The 26,319-nt window shown below is 53.0% G+C and overlaps 1 protein-coding gene across 6 annotated transcripts in view; it reads right to left on the bottom strand.

Moving 5' to 3' along the window:
- The window catches only part of IGSF9B (immunoglobulin superfamily member 9B), a 54,143-nt gene continuing 28,219 nt past the window's right edge, over positions 396-26,319 (bottom strand). For 2 of the 6 annotated variants that reach the window (XM_021063165.1, XM_021063164.1), the window contains exons 16-20: positions 24,748-24,909; positions 24,314-24,359; positions 22,081-23,751; positions 14,870-14,991; positions 396-12,272 (exon numbers count right to left, since the gene is read on the bottom strand). In XM_021063165.1, coding sequence (XP_020918824.1) covers positions 11,932-12,272; positions 14,870-14,991; positions 22,081-23,751; positions 24,314-24,359; positions 24,748-24,909 — 2,342 coding nt within the window. In that variant the 3' untranslated portion in view covers positions 396-11,931. Of the gene's footprint in view, positions 12,314-14,869; positions 14,992-20,612; positions 20,659-21,340; positions 21,431-22,080; positions 23,752-24,313; positions 24,360-24,747; positions 24,910-26,319 lie in introns of those variants that run through there. The other 4 variants (XM_021063167.1, XM_021063166.1, XM_021063168.1 and 1 more) reach the window with 3 other exon arrangements.

The raw sequence follows: 26,319 nt of genomic DNA on the forward strand, positions 1-26,319 counted from the left end.
CCAGCATGGATTTAAACTGCAACGATGCCTTGTCATGGCACCTGCCCCAGTTCTCCCCTGAAGTTCTTCTCACTGTCTTACATTCTTTGTGATTTTCTTACTGCCATAGTTGCTTGTTGTCTTTCTCCCCACTACTGGAATATAAGCCGAGAAGGGCAAGAGCCTTAGCTACTTGTTGGTGATGGATCCTGAGAGAATCGGACAGTGACTCACACATAATCTACCCTCAGTCTATTTGCTCAACGAGTAAAGAGTACTTCCTCCATCTCCAGACTCGGATCATTTCAGAATCACGTTCAACCATGAGTTTAAAATCTGGAGTTGATTAGGGAGACCAAATGAGATTAGAGACCTCAGAAATTACCTCCTAGGTATAAATAAAAATTAGAAAATGAACTTTTTTAGCAAATGTTTATTTATATCAAAATACAAAACATTTCTGAAGCAGAGTAATGTTACATGAGAAGCAATTAAATCCTAATCTTTTTTAATAGTTTAACTTGCAACACTCCCAGCATACCTTCACTGGCTACACATCTTGTCTCCTGATGTGCCCTTTTTTCTCCCTTTGCTTGTTTGCCCATATCCGTGTTGGCTTGTTTTGCTCTTTAACTTACTATATGAACATGCAGTGTTACTGGCGATGCATTGGTTAGTATCTGGCAAGCCTGGAAATGCCAGCGAGGGGAGCCTGGCACAGTGCCTTGAGCCAAGGCTGGCCACAGGTCCTCTCCTAACTGGGTTTGGGCTGTCACTCAGCTTTCAACTGGCAAGAGTCTAAGGCCAAAGGTTACTGTCTGTGGTAGGCAGGGCAGGCGTTATTGCTTAGGCCACAGAGCAAGTGTGGCTGAGGGGCACCTCCAGCCAGGTCTTCTTGGTGGATTGGGAAGGAAAAGGTTGGACAGCCTGGAGGGGTGGCAGCTAGAACAGGCCTAGGCCCTGGACCGGAGGTCAGGGGGCCCTGCAGGAGGAACTCCCTCTCCAGAAAAGCAAGCAGGATGTGGGGAGGAGAAAAGTTCCTCCCTATCCTGACAGTCTGTAATTTGGTGGTTGAAAGTGCCTGTCTCTTGGACAGGCCCTTTGTAAGTGCTTAGACTTTGGAGATTTTGAAAGCACCTGGTTGAGAGTGTAGCTGTTTCCATAAACCTCCATCCCATGACAGGAAAAGGAAGGAGACAGGAAACAGAGGAGGACACCCTCCCCTCTCATTACAACCAGCCCACTCCCAGAGCCAGCTGGGCCTCCCCTTCAGGCCCCCAGTTGGTGCATCCACTTTGGCACTGTGCACCTGTGGCACACCCACACATGTGTACATACACCTCAGCCCCTACACAGTGCACACACACGCACACATGCACACACACACGCACACACACACTCATGCCTGGTGTCTTTCCTGAATCCACTCAGGAAACAGAACTGTGTCCCATCTTATCATCATCCTCTGTTCCAAGGGGTCTCCCTGGCCCACAGGTCCCCAGACCCAGCCCCAGGCTTGGCACATGCTGGCATTCCCAGGCTTTTGAAAAGAGGTGACAGAGCAGGGCGCTCACCAGAGACAGGTTGTACAGAGTGTAGAATATGTTCATATAAGGCTTTGGTACAGCACCGATTAAATGTTCTTATCATTTGAGTTCTAAGTTGTCTCTTAGAAGAAAAAAAAAAAGCTTACTGAAAAAATAGTGTTTTTATTTACTTTTGAGTTACATACCTGAAGTTCAAAAAGTAAGCCTCTAGTTGCCATTCAGATTCACACTCAAAGGTGTTTGTGTGCAGCTGTACAATTTGTTGGTTTGTCTTTAATAGTTAACCAAAGTCAGCCAACCAATACCATGAAGTCAGCTGCCCATGATAACTGACTTTAGCCAGTCCATACATACAGAAGAAAGAGAACACAAAAGCCACCCCTGCGTCTCCCACCCCAAACCCCGAGGGGAAAAAATCAAATAGAAGACAAAATACAGCAAGATTGAAGGAACCAGTGGGACAAAGGAGGTTCAGTCCAGCTGGCCTCTTCAAGAACAGCACCATAAAGCACCCTAGCGCAGTTACGTTGTAGTACTCGACATTCAAGAAATGGAGACGAGGTTTGGAAGGTCTCACAAGAAGACCAGGCATGGATGGGGGCAACCCCCAAAGAAAGTTAAAGAAGAAAAAAAGTTTGCCATGAGAGCAAGAACTCCCACAACCAAACTGAGGGTCATACCCAGATCCCTCAGAAAAGAGCTAATCCAAGAGGCCGCTAGGCATCCAGAGGTACGGAGCCAACGGGGCCTTGGGAAGTGGCATCAGACCCCTCCCAGCCCACCCTCTGTATGTCTACAGACCACTGGGTGAAATGGGAAAAAAAAATCCATACACATTGCTTCCAAGATGTGAGATGGAAGAATTATACCCAGGGTGATAAAGTCTCTCCAGTAGAAGAGAAAAAGTTGGAGACAAGCGGAACTGGGTGGCACTGACATGAAGCTGATGGACTCCTTCCAGGTCAGTGGCTGCAGAAAAGAAGGAGCAACTGGTGAAAGCACACCCATCTGCACCCTCTATCTCTGGCCCCACAGATGGTAATTCAGAAAGGAAATCTGAATGAGGCATTTAGACCTTTTAAGATCGATGTATGTGGCTTGGCAAGTGGAGCTTTAAGCTGCTATTCTTCCCTAAACCAGCGAATGAGTCTAAGGTCCCAGCGATCAAGACCACTGCACAGAGCATCCCCTCTCTAAGCCCTGGCACAGCAGCACAGAAGAGATTCCCATGTGCCAGTATCAGGGCCAGTCCCTTAGGGGCAGGGAGTGTGCTATGTGGGTTCTCCTGTTCTCCCACCTCCTGCTCTGATGTTGCCCAGAATGGGTTAACATGAACACCTACATCAAAGAGGAGTGGAAGGGCCAAAGAGCAATGGACAGACCCCTCTTCCCCAAGTCACTGCTTGATGACCAATGGGAAATGTTATGGCCCACATTGATCCTTGGGTGAGCAGCTTGCAGTGAATCTGTCTACTCCAAACTCTTGTTCCATAGAGCAGAGGTAGCAAAACTGAAACAACTCTATAGACCCCACCACCACCACCTACCAAAAGGGGAAAGCACCAAAAGTCAACATCCCTTCCACCACAGTGGGAACGAGGAGTGTGGCACAAACACATGGGACAGCTCCTGTTCCTGATAGTAGCTACGGGCCTCTAAGACCTAATCAGAGCACCCGTCCCACCAACCTATCCCATTAACTGAGAAGTTCAAAGGTAGGAAGTTGTGCTTACCCCACATATAATCAGATCTCAATGCATTTTTGTCTGCAAAAGGCTGGCTCTTCAGAGAAACTGAAGTTCTTGGCTGGGCTGTCTGTCCTTTCGTGCCAGTGTCTACCCTTTCACCGTCCTTCTGGGGCTAAGAACCAGGATCATGGAAAGGGTAGAGATAAACATTACATCCCCTCCAGACTCCAGAATTTCAAGATAGGAGCTATGCCCCTTGTTCACTTTTCTTCCCATAGATGAAGAGTCCAGTTGGAGGTTGAAGGATGGGATGGGGATGCATGGGTCAGTGACTCTTGCTCTTGTATAACTTGATGCTAGAGACCAAGCCTGGGGTTTCATGTGGAAAGAAGCAGAGTTTTAGAGTAACCCCAGACCTAGGAGGAGTACGACCCTATGAGGGCCCTATGATGCTAAGGTGATTTATCCTGCAGTTTGTATGGTACCACAAATGGGACAGGGTCTGTGGAGAGAGAGGGTCACTCTAAGAGCCAAAATAATGGTAATGGAAAGCCCTCTTGGTGTGGAGGCTTTGGCAGTTTGGAAGAGGCGGCAAGCTAGGAAGGGCTATTGAATGTGCTGCTTTTCCTCTTGATCAACCTCCCTGAAAAATCATATAAGAAACTTCTGGCTGTATGCTCCTTCGGCCTCCTGAGAAGACCATAGGAAAGTGGAGTCACCTGCCAAGGACAGACACATGCCAGTTGGACCCAGTGTTGGAGCTCTCCCAGTAATGCATGGACAGAGCCCATTTTCCTTCAGTGTCCTTGGGAAATGGGAACTGTCTCGAGCAGGTGTGCCAGGGACTCAATGACTGTCCCCACAGAAGGGTCAGGAGTCAAACTTAAGCTCCGCCCCCACCTACTTTGTGCATAATACCCCAAACTGTAAAAAGCCCTCCTATGGCTGAGGTATCCAAAAGCCAGCATGACACTCTGGTTGGGAAGGAGGAGTTAGTGTTGCCTTTTTTCAGTTGACCAGCAGGATGCAGACAGAGGGATTGCAGCCACAAGTCTCTCCTGGCTGCCTGCACTATCTGGCCCTGCGCCAGCTTCAGACACATCACTCTGAGCTCTTAGCAAGTCAGAGAAAGAGCTAGCACCCAGAGGCAATTGTTGAGGCCACAAGGTACATGGTCCTTGCAGCATATGTGAGGTCTTAAGTTCTCAGAGAGGTATTCTTCAGGGCACACAAGGTTTCCTGCTCAAATGCAAGTGAGCACCTACTCCCCAGAATCTCCAGCTCTGGGTCAAGCCCTTCCAACACACTGTTGAGCTCTAGATGTCCCAGGCCAGGTACCAGAAGGAGTTCCACCGGCCCCATGGTTCTCATCACACCTTGAGTTCTCCTCTCATTCCTCCTCCTCCACCCAGTACCCCAGGATTGGACCATTCCAATGCCACCTACTTTCCAATTAAAATAATAACTGGAAAAAGCATCTATGATATGATTATACCAGATATCACATCCACACTGGTTCCAAGAATCTGCAGCAAAAATGACCAAGTTGTTTTTCAAGACTGAGTCCATGCAGTCAGCCTCACAAAATTCTTTTGAGATGCCACACCCCTCAGGGGTGCTCCAGTCAGGGTGTTGCCAGCCAGGACAGGTGCTGCTGTCGGCCCCCAGGTAAACTTTCCTTTCAGTGATGCCAAGCCAGAGCCCTTCCAAGGGCCTGGGCACCACCCCAGCAGTACTAGGACGGACTCAGAGTATTTAGCTCTCCACACTCACTATACGAAGCACATGTGCCAAAGCTTTCAAGCCATGGTGTCCCCTCCCAGTGACAAGAGATGCCATGAATCCTGGCTCTCCAGGGCTATCAGATCCAGTAGCACCCACAACCCTTGGCTCATTTGTCCTTTCTATAAGAGGATTGTTTGTTACTTTTTAAAATTTTCATATATACACATTTCCATCAGAAAGACCCAGGCAACTCAAAAGATGCGGCATGGAGGAAGGATGGGGTAGGAGGGGGCATCAAGGCATGAGCTAGATTCCCAGGCCACCCCAGGTGGTCCTGCTCCAAACATCTCTAAGCACAGGTACAAAAATAAAGCAAACTATGACTTCATATAGATATATAGATATATAGTCAAGCTAGATAGATAGACTTTATATAGGTTTTCTATTTATATATGTGTGCCAAGGGCACGATTCCCCACTCTTCTTACCCGGCTTTAGTCTCCTCCCCTCCCATCTCCCACTCCCCAGACATCCCACTACCTGAAGCCTCCCAACCTCGACTATTGCATTGGAGCCCTGCACCCCACCCACCCCCTAACATAAGTTCCCCTCTCTCCTTAAAATAGAACAAATTATATATATATGTATATAATTCTATGTACAGTCTCCATAAAAAATACGCTAAAGATGGTACATTACTAATTTCACCCTCCTACCAAAACAGGAGTTGCCTCGCAAAGAAAGAGTTGACTGAAGAGGGTCTCCTAGGCCTGAGGCTACTCAGGCAAATTAGTGTGTCCCTACAAACCTCTTATACACACACATACTCAAATACATGCCACAAACCTACCACACATACACATAGCACATCACAAACACACCTTACCACAAACATACCATACCATACACACCACAAACACACCATACACACACACCATGCAGACGTCACATACCATAGGCATGTTCACTGGCATAGACACACACACTTTCTTCCTGAGCCCAGGAAAGGAAAATGGGATAGACAGCTAGCTAGGGCTAGAGACCAGGGAGATAGCCTGGTGACCATAGAGGGACAGGTGAGACAGTCCCACTTCTTTGCCCAAGCCAGGACACTGTCTGCTCATGACAGACCCCTAATGGTTTGCAGTAGGCAATAAAAATATTCATTGAGAGTGATTGATAATTTCCCTTCCACAGACTGCAAGATGATCACAAGGAGGTCTATTCTCCATGCCAGGAACAAGATCTCTCAAATGCCTTAAGCCAGGAGGAAGCAAAAGCCTCTAAGCCCTCATTACCAATACGAGGAGAGTTGGCATTTGCCCCTTCCTTCTATGTATGTGAAAACCCCATACATCATCCAGAAGCAAGCTCGCAGTCTTTCTAAGACTGAAAATGCAACCCCTCTCTCCTCAGCCCAAGCCCCTTCCAGGTTCCCCTTCCCACCCAACCACTCTCCATCATAAACCATGCACAAGGTCAAGATCCCTGGAGCCATGAAGCAGTAGGATAAGGAAGGAAAGGGAGATAACTGATATCTATATGGGACAGAAAGGAGAGCATAGCCTGTCTCCTAAAATAAATCCAAAGAATCCAGTGCCAGGGAGGGGAAAGGGATGGGTGGAGCACATTTCTTCAAGACCCAAAAGCCGTCCATGCCACCCTCTAGTGGGGTGGGAAAGACAGGTGGCAAGGAACCAGGGACAAGAACTGAGAACTTGTACCACTTCTAACCCCTCAATCTAGCTCTCCGAGCCAGTGATCAAAGCGTCACCTTTTCATCAGCCTTCTTCAGAACTAACTACTTCTACGGATCCACCACAGAAGAGACCATCCAAGTGATTTCATTCGTGGTTGCAGTTCTACCGGTATTTCACAGTCAAGACGCTCTGGCTAGTCTAGAAGGTATGGGTGGCCAGTAATGATGTTTGCACTTATGCCTCACTTTTCCTCATCCCACACAGAAACCCTGGGTGTATGGGAGTGTCTTTGGATCCAACTCAACCTATTGAGACTCTAGCTTAAAACGAAGTCATGAAAACACTTCTACCCTCTTAGTAACCCAACACACAAAACAACTGGTGGGGATATTGTATTTGCTCATGAAAGACTTATTTGAAAGCACAGATGGGGGGCCCTGAATAGAGCATTGGGCCAGTGTAGATTCACTGCTAGTCAGGGCTGAAGTCCAATCTGGGCTTTGATTCTTGGTTTATCAACTCCTTCTAAAGAAGAGATTGTTAATTCTGCCTCTTGATCTGAAAGGAGGCAGATTTGGAGACAACACAGAGGACAGAGAAATGGCTGATTTCAGGGTGAAACTGTTCACCCTTCTGTGTCCTCCAAGCTGGTGACTTTAACCTCACAAAGTAAGAGAAGATGAGCACAAAAGCTGTAGGCACAGAGCCACTGTGTAGTTTGTGGTCTGAAGTAGTCTGGCCCTCAGCAGGACAGGAGTAGCCAAGCCCTAGTGCCTTCTCTTTACCCCCAGCAACAGTGTCTCAGGATCGGTTTCAGATCACGGACAGGAAGAAGAGGCCACCTGCCCTTCTGCTTAGGAGAACAGACATGAATTCATGAGATCAGATCTTTTTTCTCCACTGACACAGAACTGCTGGTAGAGTGGAAACCTGAAGGCAAGTCTCCCTGCTTTGGGCCAGAGGATCCCCCAGAGACAGACATCACAAAGAACACACCCTGGCTTGGTTTGGTCACTCAGTGCCATAGGCTGATTCTAGAGGGAGTGAGAAGGTCCAGCTAAGACTCAAGATCCCTTCAGGATCCAGTCCAGGTCTACGTGCCAAGACCCACCCCCACAGACTTCTTTCAGTGATTGCATCACCCCCACACACACCTGCCCCCTGGTGCTTCTCACTGCTTGCACTCCCAGCCCACCCCACCCCAGGGTAGTCTCTCCTTTCTTTTCCCAGATTGCACACTGCACCCTGTGCACTGTGTTAGCACATGACCAGAGGAAAAGGTGAGGCTCGATGTCCCTGGCTTTGGCCTTACTGTCACATCCCAGCATCCCCGCTACCTACCCCAGGGCCAACCTAGCAGTCTCCTCCCCTTCCAGCCTTACAGAAACATGGCAAAGAAGCTAACTGCCTCTCCACACCTCAACTCTCCAACCCCCTTTCCTAAATAAGGTAATAAGGTCAATTACCTTATTTAATGTAGACCTGGACACAGACACTCCTGACCTCCCACCTCAAAGGAGCAATGCAGCCCATGGGGCTCTGAGCCTCCAGCCTCTAGCCTTTATTTTGGAAGAAGATAGAAAGGCAGAGTTGGACCAAGGATGCCTGCTTCCCAGAGGGAGCCAGGACACACTCTGGGAGCCCCCAGGCACTCTCCCACCTCTGTCTTCCTGCTGCCCCCAACAATCCCTGTGATGCCCCCCAAAGCTCTGTCACATGCAAGCAAAGCAAGCCCAAGATTAACCATTAGTTTTTCTTTCCCTGTGTTTCTCTGTATAACAATAAAATGTACTTTATGTACAGTTCTTTCCCCTAGCCCACCCCAATCCCCTAAAAGGCTTTTTCTAACAGAGATGGAAGAAACAGCTCCAGCCATGCACACCTTGGCCCTGGATTCTAGTCCTAGGAAGTGACAAAGTCACTCTGATGCTCTGTGAAGTCTGTTTCCTCCCTGAAGCTATTTTGTCAACCTTGAAAGAAAAAAACAACAACAAAAAAAGCCTTAGTGAGAAATTCCATATCAGAATCCTACTGGTCTTCCTCTGCATGAAAAGGGCACAGGAAAACAGCCGAAATCAGTTCAGTCCCAAATATTTTAGATCATAAGTCAAAAACAAAGACAGAAAGCATTGAAAAACATTGATGGTGACTCATGGAACCCACCCCTGCTTGAGACCCATCCATAAGTACAATCATGGGACACAGGCCCCCTCTTCAAAGAGCACGCAGATCCTACACACCCTGTGAAACGAAGCATCCTTCCCATGGAGCCCTTCTCGGAAGGGCTTCTCAGACCCATGTCCCTGAGAAAAGCTGAGAGAGACAGGCCGGGAGCTCAGGGACTGAGTCCACCACCACAGCTGGTCAGGGTACCTGGTCAGCCAGCAAATCGAGAAACAGGACCCACCTTCTCCTTATTGCTCACTTTCTCCCCAAACAACTGCATCCTTGGCCCCTTCTGGAATCACTTTACCCTTTCCCTGGTCTTCAAGTCACCTACACTGAAACAGCTGCAGTGCCCAGGCAAGATGCAGGATGAAGGGCCATGTGACTGTACCTCAGGGCCTAACCAGGTCACACAAGGGCCAATTTGGAAGACACCTGTTCTCCCGCTCGCTGAGCATGAAAGTGAGAGGAAGCTTCAGCATCATCACTGCAGTTATTTAAGGGCAGAGTGCAAAGGTCTCTGTGGTCCCTAGAAATGGCCGCACTGCCACTGTGCACACATTCACAACCACACCCCACACTCGTGCACACACCCAGCACTTCAGTGTGTGCCTGTGACATCCCTACCTCTATCACATGGGCAAAGGGGACTGTCTGCTGCCCATTTCCAGAGCAGTCTCTGAAGGAAGGACTGAGCGAGCTCCCCACGGTTCAGAAACGCTTCTGGCCTCCATGCACACTGTCACAAGAAGGAAGTTCTCTTGGGAGGAGAAATGAGTCCAAGGCTGTTCAGAGACAAGTCAGCCTTGTGTCCTTTCCCAACCCTGTGGTCACCCAGCACAGCTGCTACCCAGTGACCTGCAAAAAGCCCAGCTACATGCTGAGCTACGGGGCACAGCCAGAGGAAGGAAGGAGTCAGCACCTTTGTTACCACTGGAGATGGCGCACAGGCAGGTCTCCAGAAAGCACGTCCAGCCTTGGATGACATCCTAAAGAAGCAGAGCCACTCACCTCTGTCTTCCCTTCTTTTGTAACCTCAGGGCCTAAGTCCCAGCATGAGGCTCAGAAAGGGTGGCCTTTCACCTTGTAGACGCACAGCCCTGGCTCCCACGTACAGTCCACTAGGAACTGCTCTGCTCGAGAAACAACGACTAAGAGTGGACAAAGGCCACAACCCCATGGGCCCGAAGAGAGGTGCCTATGAGTCACCTGCTGGGCATGGCAGCAGAGGTAGTGCTGCCTCAGAAAAGAAGAGTCACTTCTTCACTGGAGCTGCCGCCCAGGGTGGCTTAGACTTGGGAATTGGTGCCCAGTGAAGTGCATTGGCCAGAGGTGCAGGTTCCATCCAGGGCTCTGGGCAGCAGACAAGGTGAGGCCACAAACACTGCCCCTACCACTTCTCTCTCTACAATGCGTCACATCAGGAAAGGAACTGTGGTGGTGTGACTTGTGAGGCAGAGCCCCAAGGGTAGAATTGGTCCCCACTCACTGGGCGAGAGAAGGAAGCACAGGCAGGGTCTGCATGGCAGAGGACATCCCTAAGGAGCCGCTCCCTACTCTCGGACCACCTCACTGGGGTCACTGGCCAAGACCCACAGAAACCTCCAGTGCTTCAACCAGGCCAACATCCAAGCAGGTTACTGGGGACAGGGGATGTCCCCAAACCCACCAAGACAGCAGCACCAAGAAAGAAGTACTTGGAGGAAACTGAGAGCTATCTTGATTTTCAGCAGCCAAAAGGGCAGGCTCCTGCACAAGAGGAAAAGAGGCTAGACGCACCCCATCCATACTCAGGCCTCCTGCCCTGTTGTGGGCAGCACCATTGCCTTACTGGAAGAGAGAGATACATCTTTAGTTGCTTTAAGATTAGCTCACAGGAGCTTCTGGGTGCTAAGAATTGGAGTTAGGACAAGAATTCAGCAGAGAAAGGAGAGAGCCCAGCTTCCCCCCACCTTCCACCTTCACTCCCAGGCCTCAGCCAGTTCCACATAAACAGAACTGGGGGAGAGGAGCCCCAGAACACCCCCAGAACCCAGAATCTGCCCCCCGACCCCAGCTTCATCTGATCCCATCCTGTGGGAGGTTGGGTCCACAGGGGACAAAGAAGAGTTGACAGGCAGCACGTAGGGAGCCGGGAAAGGAGCGGGCGGGCTCCTCGCATGTGGCAATTAATCAATCTGGGGAATTAGCTCCCACAAAAGGAAAGGAGGGATCCAATCAGGGCTTTGCAACAGCGCTAGAGGGTGCGGAGCCAGGCCAGGATATAAATAGAGCCGCGGCGCCGGGTGCTCAGCACAGATGGCTCTGGGGCGGTAGGCCCTCGGCCACAGGGCTCCTGGCCTGGCTGGACCACAGAGGCTAATGATGAGCTTGAGTCTGGGCACTGGGCTACCTCCTGGCCCTGCTGCTAAGCAGATTCTACATCTACAAATCATGAAAGGAAGAAAGATGCTTGTCTGGCCATTAGCTGGCCACCCTTCTTCATCCAAGACCAAGACATAAAGAAAAGCTGTGTTGAGTTCTGTGGTACCTCACTGTGGAGCTCCCAAAGCAGGCAGCAGGACCATGGCAAGCTCCCACTTCTGCTCTGGATGGGAGAAGGTAGAGACAAATGGGGAATTCGGCTAAGAAGGCATGAATCCTGTTTCCGTAGAAACTATACCCGAGACAGACACCAGGTCCCCAGCCTGCTCTCACCAGCTGTGCTCACAAAGCCCACATGCCCACCTCCCTCTCCCTCCCTCGCCTGTAGACCACAGAAGGAAACGGCACTTTGCCTCCACGTACGTATGTACACATAGAGAAACCCACAAACTACACGCATATGCATTTGCATCTATATCTATATATATATATGTAGTGTCTGGAAGACGATGGGAAGTCCAGCCCTCTTCCAGGACTAGAGAAACTGAAACCGAAGCAGTAAAAGGCCACTGCTTCTTCTTCTTTACTCCAGAGATACTTGAGGAGGTGGTAAAAATCAATCTAGTGAAGAGAGGAGTGGGGGGCGAAGATCTCCCCCATACCCAGTTCACTTCCCGAGCTCTACCCACAGCAGCCAGTCTGCCCCCAGCCCTCTGTCCCGGACACAAGGCCAGCAGGCCAGGATGCAGAGGAGACGCCCACTCAGGCCAGAGGGAGAACAAGCAGAACCAGGGTCTGAGTAGCCCTGGAAACCAACAGCCAGGCCACCCCTCCACCAGCAGTGGAGGACAAGGCCCCACACACCCATCGCCCCACATCTCCCGCCCTTGCCCCTTGGGGAGCATCCTCACTCGGGGCACATTTAAGTGGCAGCGTCACAGCAGAGTGGCGTGGCCAGGGTCGTCGTGCTCCACACTGCTGAGAATCGCCGTCTGGTCTTCCGGCAGCTGGCGGTGGCACAAATCTGAGAGGCGGGCAAAGGGGTCGGGCCGGGAATGTCTCTTCTTCCTCCGGAGGCAGACAGCTTCGTCGGGCCACAGGACCTGAGAGTTTGGAAGGTGCTGAGCCTGGGAGGCAGAACCGTCTGGGGAGGAGCAGGTATACACACAGGAAAAGAGAAGAGAGCAGTGAAAGGGAGAAGGTAGCCTCACCCACTTACCTGTCCTCCGCAGGGCCTGGTTTCTGGTCTCTAGAACCACATGCTGGCATCACCACACTGCCCAGGAGATGGGAGCAAAAAGTGCAGCAGAGAAGCCATGAAGGACCCACACTTAGGGCCGCCCCAAGTGCTATTCTAACGAGAGTCCAGAAAGCAGGATGGGTGTGGCTGAGCTTCCTGCAGAGTCACATATCTAGTCAAGCAACAGCTCTTTTTCATCTTGTTAATATTCAGGATATTTATCTAGTATCTTTTATCTAATGTTTCTTTTTTTTTCTAATGAAGAAATATCCATGCATCTCTTTTAGTGCTTCCTGGATGCCAAGCATCATTCTGGGTACTGAGGTTGGGCACACTTCCCCACCACCACTCTCTCCTTAAGCAGTGATGGATGTCACACAGGATTTTATTCATCCACATGAGAGTCAGCTCTGGCCCTCCCTGAATGGCCAGGGCCACCCCTCTGCTTCACGGTCCTTCTGGGGAAACAGAGGTAATGCCCTTGCTTTCTAGAAGATTATACATCAGCGTGGGGATGGGGAAGAAGAGACAGACTATAAAGACTACAGATACAAAATTTTCAGGTACTGCAAGAACTACCAAGAAAGATAAAAGAGGATCATGAGACAGAAGATGACTGAGGCACTGCTTCTGCTCTCCAAAGGAGTAACACTGATGCCAGTCTCGAATTATGAGCTTCCACAGACCCCAGGGAGAGTGTCCCCAATGTGAAAGCCTTGGGCTAAAAGCAAACGTGACACATGCCGGAGACCAAAGGAGGGTAGCACAGAGTGAGTAGAGTCAGTGAGGTAGGAAGGGCAACAGAAATCTGTTCTAGTTGCAGGGGGAAGCTTCTGGAAGGTTTTAGTCAGAAGTGTGTGTGCGCACACTCCTGTGAAAGCAAGAAGATGTTACTACATTTTCTAAAGATCACTCAGGTCACTGTGTGTAGAATATGCTGCGGGGGCCAGGAAGGAGGCCAGATGACCAAACAGGAGGCTGCTGCTCTGGTCAAGGTGGGAAACGGGAATGACTCAGAATTTAGTCTCCGCATTTGAGACAGAAAAACATGGTCAGATTCAGGATGTGTGTTTGAAAGCTGAGCCAACAGACCTTACCAAATGGACTGGATCAGGATGTGAGAGCAAGAGAAGAATGGAGGCTAAAGTAGCCTGAGTGATGGGGCCGGTAGCAGTGCTGTTTATGAAACTGGGGCAGAACCAAGGAGAAGTAGATACAGAGAGAAGAATCAGTAACTCTTCTGAGGACATTGCAGAGGCTTCTAAAACATCCAAGTGCATATTCAGCAGATACCTGGAAATATGAGACTTGCGCTCATGGAGGAGATCTGGGCTAAAGACAGGCATTTGGGAACTGTGGGCACAGGACAGGGAACAGGGCCCCTGTGGACAGAACAAGAGGACTCTTTGCAAAAAAAAAAAAAAAAAGATAATGGACAGGTAACAGATATGCAGGAAGGTGGTAGGTAGACAGAGGGTCTTAAACTGAAATGAGCTTAAATGGGTTGAAAATTCAACTTTGGGTTCTGATTTCTCACCCAGAACCTAAAAAATCCATTTTTTTTTTTCTCCACCTCAGTGTTCCCAACTATAAACGAATAGGGTAACACCACCACCCTAAGGTTAAGTGTGAACTAAGTGCTCATTGTCTCCCAGAGATTCAAGGGGCCTCTGGATAGCACTCTTCCATAACCAGCCTCTACAGAAAGCTGCTCTTTAGAAGACGGGAAAGACCAGCCAGAAAGCTGTGCGGTGGCCTTCTTGGACAGCCTGACACAGCACTCCTAAAAGCACCGTAAAAAGAGGGTGCGTGATAAATATTAAGGAGCTATCTCAGTCTAAAAAAGGACTGGATTAGTTTTGCACTATCTTAGAAGCTACTTATCACTGCTGGACACACAGCACACATCTCAGTAGAAGTCTCCTTTCTATAAGGCAGTTTCACTCTGCCTCAGGGAGAAAAGTCTGGCCAGCCTGCAGACACCAAGTCCATGCCACAGTGTCCCCTTAACCCTGAGAAGGACCCCAGTATTCCCATATCCAACTAGAGACCTGAAATGATAGAAAGGAAGTACATAAGGAGACAGGGATATTTCCAAGGCATACGGCAGAATGGGGAAAAAATGCTGTTTATAGTATTAAACAAAGTACATTAAAACAATACTATATATGGTCTACGGGCATATGCACAGAAGGGTTCTAAACACACATGCCCCCAAGAAGGCTGGTTTCCAGGTGGGATGAAACAGAATTAGGAGGACAATCAGAGATTTTAACCTTTTTTTGCTCACTTTTGATATGAAAATTATATTTGCATACTACTTGACAGTATTAGAGAAGCAAAGACCAGGATAAGCTGGAAGAGTTGACTCCAGAGAACCCAGGACTGGGATCCTGAGGCAGACAAGCCCACGGTGGCGGTCAAAGTGGGGGAGAGGGGCCGGCGCATCTCAACATTTACCGGATCGTTTCTTTGATTTCGAGGAGCCCTTGGATGACTTTTTGGGCTTCTTTATCCGTTGGTATTTCAGAGCCTCCAGCCTCTCAGGTACAGCAGCATTCCCAGGTGCAGGTGGATGTGTCCTGGAAGGGACAATTGGAGAGGCACGAGTCAGCTCCCAAAAGAGGGACCTTTTGAAGAGGAGCTGGAAGAAAGCCAGTAGCTGACCAGGAGGAGACAGAGCGCAGCTCTGCCGAGTCCCAGGTACCCAAGGCCACTCCTCAACACCTGCCTCCCTTCTGCTCCTGGAAGACAGAAACCCAGCACACAGCGCCAGCAGCGGAAGGCCTGCCTCAGGTGGACACCAATCTGCAGAGCCAGCAGAGGACCTAGGAATGGGGGAGACAGGCATTAATGGCAGTCCCGTCCCAGGACACTCAAGCTGGGGCAAGGAAGGTCACAGGAAGAAGCAGCTTCCATGTCTGAAGTTCGTGGAAAGCATCACAAGCAAGGCCTTGATGGAAAGTAAAGAGGCAGATTAAATGGGGGGAGAGCAAACTTGACCCCACTGACTGTCCTCCTCCAGGAGAGACACGGCCAGGCCAGATGGGAACCCAGTGCCCAGTGAGATGGAACTTCACCAGGCTCTTCCCCTCCATCTCCAAGATTCAGGCAGAACCCCGGCAGCCAATAGCAACAAATAGCTGTCATCTAATGACATTTTCAGCAGCAGACCAGGCTCAGACCTCACCAGTCGTGGTAGAATGGAAGGGATGGAATATAGTGGTTGCAATGGCCAGGTCGGACAGCTTGCAAAGCCCTTGACATCTGCAGCAAGTATCCAGCTGTGGGTCTCCAATTTTAAGATTGGACAGAGAAACCGAGGCTGTTGGGAGAGGAGACCACCGACATTGGTGCCTCTGCTCCACCTGTGGAGTGGATGTAGCCATTTGCCTGACAGAGCAACCGCATGTTAGGACAAAGCAACAACTGAACACACACGTGGGCCTGTGTGGCCCACGTGACAAAGGGGTCCAAAGAGCTGAGAGGATTGACTGTCAGTGACAACCTGTGCTTATGGGAGAGAACTGTTCAAGCGTCATAAAAAAAAAAGAAAATCTAGACAACGTGTTATCAATGCCATTTCCTCTCAAAGTAAGCCAAACTTGGAGCCTAAGGAATAATAGGGGGTAAGAGAGAAATGGACCACTCTTTCTTTCCTGCCTGTGCTGGCATTAGCATGCCACTGGGGAAGCCGGGACACTCTAGGACCATGTGGGCAGGAGAGTCACACACCCTCAATCCCCACACTTCCCTCTTCCGTCTCCATCACAGTGCTGGGTAAGTCCTGACTGAAAGTAGCACAGCCAAACCTGTGAGGGAAGAGAAGTCCCCATGGGTGAGCAAGCCATGTGAGGTAAAGAAAAAAGGGGGGAGACTACAGCTGCATCGCCCCAACATCAGACAGGAAAACATACAGAATAATTGTAGATAAGCCTCTGGTTCCTGGGGTTTCTTGCATTCACTGACAGTGAAGCAACCTGCACCTTCTGTGATGGATGCCATCCTTCCATCACCCTTTAGTAGCTAAAGGATGGAGAAGCTCCTCCCAAGTCAAGTCAGAGACAGCATCTTGATTTTCAGCAGCCCCCTGGCAGCAGAGAGCGAAGGACCCACCCACATACACACACAGCCTCCAGAGAGAAGTAGTCCAATTCACCAGGAAAGGCCAGGTCTTCCAGCCCTGAGACCAACATACCCCCGACTCCCATTGCTTCCACTTTCACAGACTCCACAGTCCACCCACAGAGACCCTACACAGCAGCAGCTGGAAGGAAATCTGGAAGGCAGACCAAAGGATGGAGATGGCTAAGGCACAAGGGAGCACCCTTCGTCATCCCAGATTAGGGCGTCTTCGTGCTGCCTAAAAGGAAAATCAAAGACATGAATCCACTCCCGCTATTCTGCCTCCCGGTCCTGGCCAGCCTTTTCCAAAAGACGGTACAAGTGAGTGATGGACAGTCTGAGGAGGTGTATGACAAGCAAGTGGGCCCAGCTTAAACAGCACAACTCAGGGGACCCACTGGGCATGTGAGAAACTGGTACTGGGTGCCCCTGAAAATTCCTCAGGGTTCCCCAAGCCAGCTGAAATGTCCAGAGATGATATTATTATAATCAACATATTATTGCTACTATTGTTTTTATCATGTAGCAGCTGTTTACCACTTACCATGCCAGGCATTGACCTATGTTCCCTGCAGTTATTTTCTTTACTCCTCACAACAACCCTAAGAGGCAAATACTATAAGGACCCCATTTTTTCAGATGGAGAAACTGAAGTTAGTGAGGTTAGGCCATTTGCCTAGTAATCCAGTTGTCGTGTGACAGAGCCAGGACTCTCAACATCAGGTAAGCTGCTTGTCCACCTTCCTCCTAATGAAAACAGATACCGAAGCCTTGGAGGAGGAAAACACAGCTTCCACATTCACCTGAGCAGCCAGCCTGCCCTGGAAGCACTCTTTGTCAGTCACTGACACGCTCTGCTTTAGTGGCAGAGCCAGAGAAGACAGACCAGGGATGGAGGAAGCTGGCGGAAGTGATGTCCTCAGGCAGTGAGTCCTAGACAGCAACAATCTAACAAGGGGCTAAGCCAGTTTTCCCTCGCGAGGCTGCCAAGCTCCAGCCCCTCCAGGACACCTGCCATCCACCTGTTTTCACGTTTGGCTCAGTGCTCAGACACGGACATGTGATAGAAGAAGGCTCCTGAAGGCACTGGGACGCTCTGCAAGCGTCTGGAAGAACGGATGGTGATGGGGAGGGGCAACATGGGTCTTTCTTTTCAGTTAATTTTGCAGAAAAGTGACATGAAGTGGGTTCCAGCAGACTGGAGTCAAACTGAACTCCCTTCTCTAGGAAGAGGGACTGTGTCCCCTTATCAAGGCAAAGCCCATCTGGGGACTTTCAGATAAAGGACATTTGGTGCTGATGACTCTTAGTAGGAGGCTGGGCAAAGCAGCTCCATCCTCCCCCTGGAACAAAGGCGGCAGGTAGCCCATGCTGACCAGTGGGCTGCCCTCCAGGGAGGGAGGGGTGGCCAGAGTTCTCATTCCAGTCAGCCTCCATTCTTCCAGAACACAGAATGCAGCAGCTGTGAGCCCCTTCCCCAGAAAGTACGAGCACTACTGGAAGGTGAAGGCCTCAAAGCCAGGGCTTCTCTGGGCCATGTTCCCCCATGGACCCCAGTTCTCTGTCCCACAGGTCTTTCTTTGCAATCAAGACCTACCAAAAATGACCTGGAATTAGCCTGAACATTTTTCTCTATCTCACTCATCATAAAATTCATACAAAACCCACATCACAACCATCTAGCCCCAGAGGCCTTAGCTGCTTATCTCTGTTCAGCCAACACAGTGGAGGAAAGACACAACCAGGTTCAAAAAGACAAACCCACAGGACAGGATGGTCAGAATCCTCTGGACATTCCTGCCCCAAGAGCTGACCGTTAACAACCAGCTGCCACCATGCCCAGCGATAGAGCTGTGACTAAAGAGCACTCTCTCCTCTCCTGAGTGCGCTCTGCTTGTCCTGACGACAGGACTAAGGGTAGGGACCGAGGAAACCCACTCACATCCACGGTGTAGCCAGGCCAGAGTACACCGATCATCTATCACAGCACAGACAGCCAGAGTCTGGAGATCAGCGCCCACAGACGGCCCTTCTCTCCCCAGAACTCAGGAGACCTCCTTGCCGGGGTTCACCCAGTAAAAGGGGCTGCAGCACGCTCTCAACCCACCTGCCCAGTGGAGGCCAAGGTTGGTATGAACAGGAAACGGGATTAGAGGGGATGTGAGGACAGGGCCACTACTGGTATCAGTCAGGGAGCTGAGAAGATCGGCTACAAAAGGGACAGGTCCACGCAGTACCACCCACGACGGCCCATCCTGAGAAGGGAGCAGGGAGGAGAGGGAGGAAAAGGGGGAGAGGGAGGAGGAGGAGCAGGAGAAAGTGAAGGAAACAAGAACAGAGCAAGAACGCACGTAGACAAGACGAGTCACACCTCCAACAAGACTTGAGTGGGGACACGTGCACAGGCGCAGCATGAGGGCAGCGTCTGGGGGAGCCTGGCGCCTGCAAGGGCCCCAGCAGCCAGCACGGCGAGGCCTAACTCCAGGGCTGCGGAGGACCTGACTCCCTGAGGCCGGGGTGCTGGCCAGGCCAACAGAAACAGTGCTCCCACATCATGCCCCTGGATTCTGGGTTTGCCACAGCAGTGAGAGGACATTCAGCCCCCGGGCCTGGCGAGGGCCTGACAAGTGGGAACACCAGGAAGGGGGTCTCAAACGAAAACAGGCCCAGGCACTTTTCACGGGTGGACTTGAGAGCAGGCCCTGGAGCCATCACTCCTCTGGGGGCAGCAGAGGTGCCACAACTGGGGGGCAGGGAGGAGAGCAGGACGGCGGTCCACTCACTGCAGGCAGCTGACCCCAGGAGCCCTGAGAACAGGCACTCATAACCACATGCTTCCTGGTCTCCAGGAGCTCATGGCCGCAGCAAGGCACCCAGCCGGCCTCACACAACCTCGGGGTCTCTGCTGCTAACACTTGCATGACTGCCGGTCATGAAGAAACGGCACAGCCATCCTTTTTAGGGAAGGCCATTCTTATGACTGGAGGAGACTGACAGTCCTGAGTTAGGACATTAGACCCCCTGGTGTTTCCAGGTGGGGAAGGAATGCAGAGGCTTCAACCTGGGAAGCCAGAAGCACCCAGAGGAGGTCCTGCTCCCATCGGAGGGCCTGGAGCCTGCACTTGCCTGTTCCCAGAAGAGGGGAGTGGTATCCACAGCAAAAAGAAGCGTCTCAGTTACGGTGAGAGTGAGTGAGCCTCAGGTGACCACAAAGCCTCTCTCGAGACTTGAAATCCCTGTGCTGTCAAGGTCCTGAGACTCCACCTGGAAGAGGGGTGGCCCACGTGGAGAGCAGAGGAAGGAAAGCAGTGCTTGACCAGCCTCTTGCCAATTCAGCTTCCTTCTGTCCTCTCCTCCAAGGGAGCTCCAAGACCTTGAGGGCAACAGGAGCCTTTGGGCTAGGTACCGTCTCGGTCCTGCAGCCACCGAGAACTGGCTGCAGAGCAGGCTCAGGGAGCAGTGACCTCTCCCTGCCCCTGCCCTCACGGGACCTGAGGAAAGCCTGGCTGGTGGGGAAAGGAGCAGGGCCACAGCCCACGCTCGTGCTCCTAAGTGGGCCATTTATCCGTAAGACCCCAGGAGGACAGTGAGGGCCAGCAACCCCGGGGAAGATCTGCATCCTGGGATTAGAGGAAGGGGGTCTCTACCCCTAAGGCTGCTGAGGAAACAGGGCAGAAGGGTGCTCCTGGACACCATGTGGCCCAGACAGGTCTCCAAGGTGCAGAGATGCAAAGCGCTCGTAGGCATTCTAGGCCCCTCAGGGTGCATGCAGGGCCCCAAGGGCTTCTGTGGGAAGCTCTGGGCAGCAGGATGGCGAGGTGTCTGAATGCGAAGACTGCAGGGAGGCTCTGGGAGGGCGCTCGAAAGCTGCAGCTAGGTGGTGCCCGAGCATGGCCTGGTGGGCTGTGGCAGCAGCATGATGTGGGGAACCCAGAAGCCGCGGGGAATCGGAGTGGGGGCTGCCGCCCCACAGAAGGGTGAGGGGCTATGGTCTGGATTCCCCTGTAGAGGAAGCGATGGCCCTGCCGAAGCCCGTCCGCCTGTCCGCCCCCCGCCCACCCAGCCGGAGCTCCCTTACCTATTGAGCTGAAGAGAGGCTTGTCTCGACAACACTGCCCAGATAGCTGAGATCAATCAGAAACAAAGCAGTTATCAACACGGGCGCGGGGAAACCACCCACGCACACCCAGAGGGGGGAGGAGCACGGGGACCAGAGAACCGACAAGCGAGGCCAGAGAATGGGGTGAGGGGCAGGAGAGGAGAGAGACAGAGACCCAGACGGCACAATGGGACAAAGCAGATGAGGGCTGCACAAAGCACAGACGACAGGGCACGGCCCCCAGCATCTCCTGCAGACAGCGCACGGCTCCACGCCTGGTGGCCCAGCTAGAGCTCTCCTCCACCTCCCGAGCCTCCTTCCCACCTGAGCCGGTGGGGGTGGGAGGTGAGGCTTGTGCTTCCAGGTACCAGAGAGGGTGGGAGTGCAGGGGGCAGGGGAAGGGCGCCAGGCTCCCTCCTCTCGACCACCTCCCTACCACCAGGCCAGCCTCCTCTGGACTCTGCTCCCCTGCACAGGCGGCCACATCAAGAAGAGACCAAAGGACGGAACCAGAGAGGCAGGGAAGGGGCAGGAGGGATGGGGGACTACAGACGGTGCAGGCTCTTTGAGCAAGTCGGGCCAACCCAAAGAAGATGGAGAAGGAAAAGAGACAGAGAGAAGGACAGACTTGGGGAAGAGGAGGCGGGGAGGGTGGGGAGAAAGACCAGAGAGAAAGAACTTAGGCAGGCGTCCAGGCTGACTGGTACCTGGAACACCAGCTGCTACAGTTTACAGTGGGCTCCCTCAGGCCGGCTGATCGCAGGGGCTTGTCTGTCTGTCTGTCTGTCTGCAGCTCCCTACGAGGCACACAGGTTGGGATGGGGTATGTGGCTTGGGCACAGGTTCACAGACCTGAGATTTTGCTCCCAGCCTCTAGGACGCGGCTTCTGGGGAACATGGGGGTGGGGATAGGGGCTGGGCTGGCACTCACTAGACTGCTAAGGACTGGAGGGTGGGGACAGGAGCCTGGTCATCCGGAGAAGTCAGGCCCCAGGGACCTGCTTGCAAGGAGGAGGGGCCAGGGAAGGAAAAGAGGCTGGATACAAGGTCTCTAGGAAAACCCTGGAACTACCCAAAGCCAGGATCACCGGGATGTGGTGGGCCCTCCACTCCAAGAAGCACTGCGTGACCACTCACTGGGACATGCCACACCCCAACACTTGTCCACAGGTGCCGTCCCCAGCACCCTCAGGGCCTCCTGGGAGCTCTGGGCTGGGTGGAGAAGATCCCTCATGCTCCTGGCTAGGGTACCTGGGCAGGTAAGCAGCACCCCCACCCCAGTGACCACACCCTGCCGATGCCAAGACCAGCGCTCCCCTCCCGAAGGGATGCTGTAGCATGTCCAGACAAGCCCTGTCGTTCAGTGGATGGAAGGGACAAGGGCGGGGAGGAAGGGGGAGGAGGATGACCAGGGGAAGGTGGGCAGGAGAGACCAGTTCACACTCACCCTGAAGTAGGTAACGGTGGAGGGGGAGGCTCTGGTCTGAGCAGCTCCTCCCCCATCCTTCGAGGGGAAGGCGTCTGTCCAAACACATCCAAGTTGTCCGCGGGCCCCGGAGGGCCCGGCGGCGGCGGCGGCGGCGGCGGCGGAGGGGAGGGGTAGCCTGTGGCCAGAGTGGTGAAGCCCATGGTGGGCCGGTAGCTGGGGCTGCCGCTGCGGCTGCTCTGGGACGGGGAGCCCGTGGATGGCGTGGACTTGCGAGAGAAGCTGACGGCGGCCGGTGGCTGAAGGGTGATCTCCGACATCTCGGCCTGCTGCAAGAGGCCGGGACGAGGCCGGGCCCGGGCGGCAAGCTCGGGGGAGCCGGTGCGGGAGCTGAGGGGGCTTTGGGTCAGAGGCGAGAGCCGGGAGGGCTGTAGCACCACTTGATGTAAACTGGGCTCGGCGCGCCTGGCCTGCCGGGGACTGGGCCGCGGCCGGGGCTGGGGCTCGTACCACCGGGTGTCCAGGCCCAGCGTGCTGGGGCCGCCGTGCGCCCCCGGCTCGGCTGGCTCGGGGTAAGGCAACACGGGTATGCCCATGCCTTGGCTGGTATGTCTCAGCTGCCCTTGGCTCACCAGAGGCTGCACAGGCCTGTCCTGCCACTTGGCGGTGGTGGGCACTGGGGCGGGGCCTCTGCCAGGTGACTTGCCAGCCCAGCCCTTGGGTGCTTCCAAAGACAGGATGCCCGGGTAGGCGGCAGGCACCTGAAGGGAGGCGGGCGGCAGTCCTCGGGGCAGGCCGGCCGCGGGCTGCAGACTCTCCGCCACGTCACAAGGGTGCAGCTGGTGGGGGAACATCATGGCCGGGGTCTCCAGTCCCCCAAAGGGGAACTCAGGCCGGCCCCAGGGCTCTGGGGAGCGCCCGCCGGTGGGTGTCTGAGTCAAGGGCAGCGTGCTGTTGGAAGCATTCTCTCCGTTCTCCTCAGGGATGGTGGGGTGGCCAAAAGGCCCCTCGGCGTGCAGGGGTGGGGAGGACATGACGGAGCTCAGGGGGCTGCCCACCTCCGGCATGTAGAAGGGGGGCGGCTCCACCTCCCCAGGGCTGCTGCTGCTGAGGTACCCGTAATACTGGCTGTGGTGGAAGGGCCGGGGAGCCGGCGGCCTGGTTTGACCGGTGGCCTGGAGCCGGCCCTCCAGGCCGCCAGGGCCCTCTAGGCCACGGGGCTGGAACCGAGGGCTGTATGCTGGTGGTGGTAGGTAGGACTCCTGGCTGGATGACAGAGGAGTCAGCTGGGACTTGAGGGCGGCCACAGATGTGGGCACCAGCGGGTCCTCATTCTCCTCGTCTGACTGGCGGAACTCAGGGTACATGTCAGTCTCCTCGGCAAAGGGGAAGCCCTCTATGCGCCGGGTCTTGGCAGAGGGCTCCATCTCGGAGGGATCCATCACAAAGCGGCCATCGGGGCCTCTGCTAATGAGCTCAATGGGTGTGGTGGCCTCCGCTTCAGCCTCCGCCTTGGCCACACTATACTTCTTGCTGCTGATGGCCCTCTTGGTCTTCTTGTACAAGGACAGCTCCTTTTCACGCATAGGGCTCAGCATCCTCTTGGCCGCCGGCTGGCCCTGGTCATCGGAGGACTCTGATGGGGCGCGGAGTGTGCGGATACTCTCGGGGCTGACCTTACCAGAGGACAAGCTGGGGATGGGGAGAGAGCAGGAGGCATGAGAGGAGCACAGAGACACTATTTCTATCTGTTCTCCCTGCAAACAATCACAAGCGCCTGGTAGGATGACAGTGAGGAGCTGAACTACGCGTTTCAGCATGAGATACTCTGGCCAATGCTCAATTGCCCTGATGTGGACTGTCCATTTTTTGAACAGATGCCCACATTTCTACGTTTATTCTGCCTGCTGCTATTGTTTGCCACCTCTCTCTAGTCTCATCTGCAACTTCATTCCCAGGTTGCTCAAGAAATGCAAGCTCATTTTAATAATAACTTAAGCAAAACATATAGAAAAGACAAATCTGTTAGGATGGGGTGAGAGGGAATCAAAGAAACACATTCCAAAGTCAAAGAGAAACAACCTATCTGCTCTTTGGAGCCATCTACACCACTGCTCTCACTGTTCGTGTGGACAACTTAAAATGACCATGCAGACCCATTAATGGTACATGACCTAGAAACACTGTCATGAGGCTGAGCCAGACTTCCGCCCCAGACAGCCGTGCCCTGTCCTCCCGGGGCCAGGCCACTTACGGAGACTCCAGGCTCTTCCTGCAGTGCGTGATGGAGAGCGGAGGATCTGGAGGGGTAAAGAGGGGGAGCCTGCTGAGGGCTGAGGCCACACAGCCCACCCCAGGTATCAGCAGAGCCCAGAGCAAAGCCCTCAGGGAAGCAGCCTGCTCAGTGTCTGGCACATCTGGATCCAGGATCCTGTACCCCACCGGGCCCTGCCTCCACCCTCTCTCTGGTCCCCCTGACTCTCCCCACCATCCTTCCTTCCTCCCCCTTTCAAGTGAGTCTCACTGGCAGCCCTGCTCCCCTATTTCCAAGGGGAGGCCCAAGGCAGCTCACAAGGCCCCAGTTCCCCTATTTCCAAGGGGGGGACATGAGGAAAACTGACTATTTCTCCTAAAGGGGGAGCTTCTGGGACTGTGGGCCACGTGGGTAGGGGCGGGACTTCCACTTACCTTTCTTGCGCTTGAGCTTCCGCTTGCGCTGCTTATTGACGAAGCAGGCAGCCAGCGTGCTGAACAGGATGGCTGCGGCCAGGAAGCAGATGGTGGCCACGATTCCAGCCAACACCGGCCGAGCCAGCCCATCATCAGTCAGGTCCGGCTGCGGGAAGATGTCTGGGGGATGGGGGGATGGAGCACGGGTGAGATTCTCCCTCCCCACGGCCCCACCTGTGCCCACCCCAGCCCAGATGCTTCCCTACCTGCGGGGGACACACCTCACTAAGGCTCAGCCCTTAACACTGACAAGAAGACAGAGAAGGAGGTTCTACAGAGCCAAGGAATCGCTACCTGGCTTGTGAGGAAGAAACGCCATCTATATCTCCTACCTGTGGGAGGGCAGCTCCATGATGGGTTGTACTTGCCCAGCACACACTCTGTCTACATGGAAACCCCGTGACTGGACATTGCCACAGGGCCTGAGCGCCAACATAATCACGGCGACTCCCACCAGCTTCTCTACACAACAGGACACAAGGGCGAAACTCTGCAGCAGGGGCAGGCCTTCTTGTTCTAGAACTCGGGCACCCCTTTCTAATGCATTCCAGTGCAGGCTGCAGCTTCTACAGGGGGATCAGCACGACCTATCCTGGCAGCACGTGCAGGGGCGGCAAACGGTATCCTTGTTCTATAGGCCGCAGTGAGTCTTGCTTTGTGCCTAAATTTGCGGAGCTTAAGAGTGACCGAGCCAGGACTGGACCAGTCCACTGAGTTCCACTGCCACCTGACAGTTATGCTAGTCAGTGCCACCCTTCAGCCTCATCAAAAGGGAAACCTATGTATTATGATATATTCAGCCAGAGTTCATTGTCATGTCAATGGTAACAATGGATTAAAATAATCCAAGCAAGCTGACTGGCTGAGTAGGAAATGAGTACCCAGTCTGTGGGAGCAGGAGGCTTAAAGGCAGATGCTGAGGTAGCTGCATCCTCATTCACCACAGGACACTTCCGACTACGTTTGTTTTCTTTCAGGAATCAGACATGAAGCCGTCAAATACAGAACACTTGGCAAGAAGCGTCCCCAAAACCCCCAAGTCCTCCGATCTGGCCTTGGCTGCAGCCCTCTTTCCTGGGGAGAAGCCCGACAAGTATGCTGGGTGGGTCCTGCTGCCTACAGCAGGTGTCTTCATGTGGAGAAGGTAATACAGCCCTGTGGTGCCTAACATACAAGACAAGTCATACTACGCTCCCCCCTACGCACTCTTACCTGCCCTCCCCAGCTGCCCACCAGCTGCCCCAGTGCATCTACGAGCCCCGAGCAAGAGCTTTCAGGAAATGTGCCACTGCTTGATCATGAAGCAAGAGCCTCTTCCCAAACCCAGGGAACCACTTCTGGGGGAGGGACCTGTTACGTGTCAGGGACTGTAGCTGGAAGACGACGCATGGAAATGGGACCAGGGCCAAGAGAAAGAAAGATAAATGGAGAAAATGCTAGGGAGTTGCTTTATTTAGCCTGAAAAATCTAGGGAGAGGAAGAAGTAGAGGAAAACAACACCAAACAGCAATTTTCCAAATGAAACCACCA

The sequence above is a fragment of the Sus scrofa genome, chromosome 9, assembly GCF_000003025.6.
Source record: "Sus scrofa isolate TJ Tabasco breed Duroc chromosome 9, Sscrofa11.1, whole genome shotgun sequence".
NCBI classification, from domain to species: Eukaryota; Metazoa; Chordata; class Mammalia; order Artiodactyla; family Suidae; genus Sus; species Sus scrofa.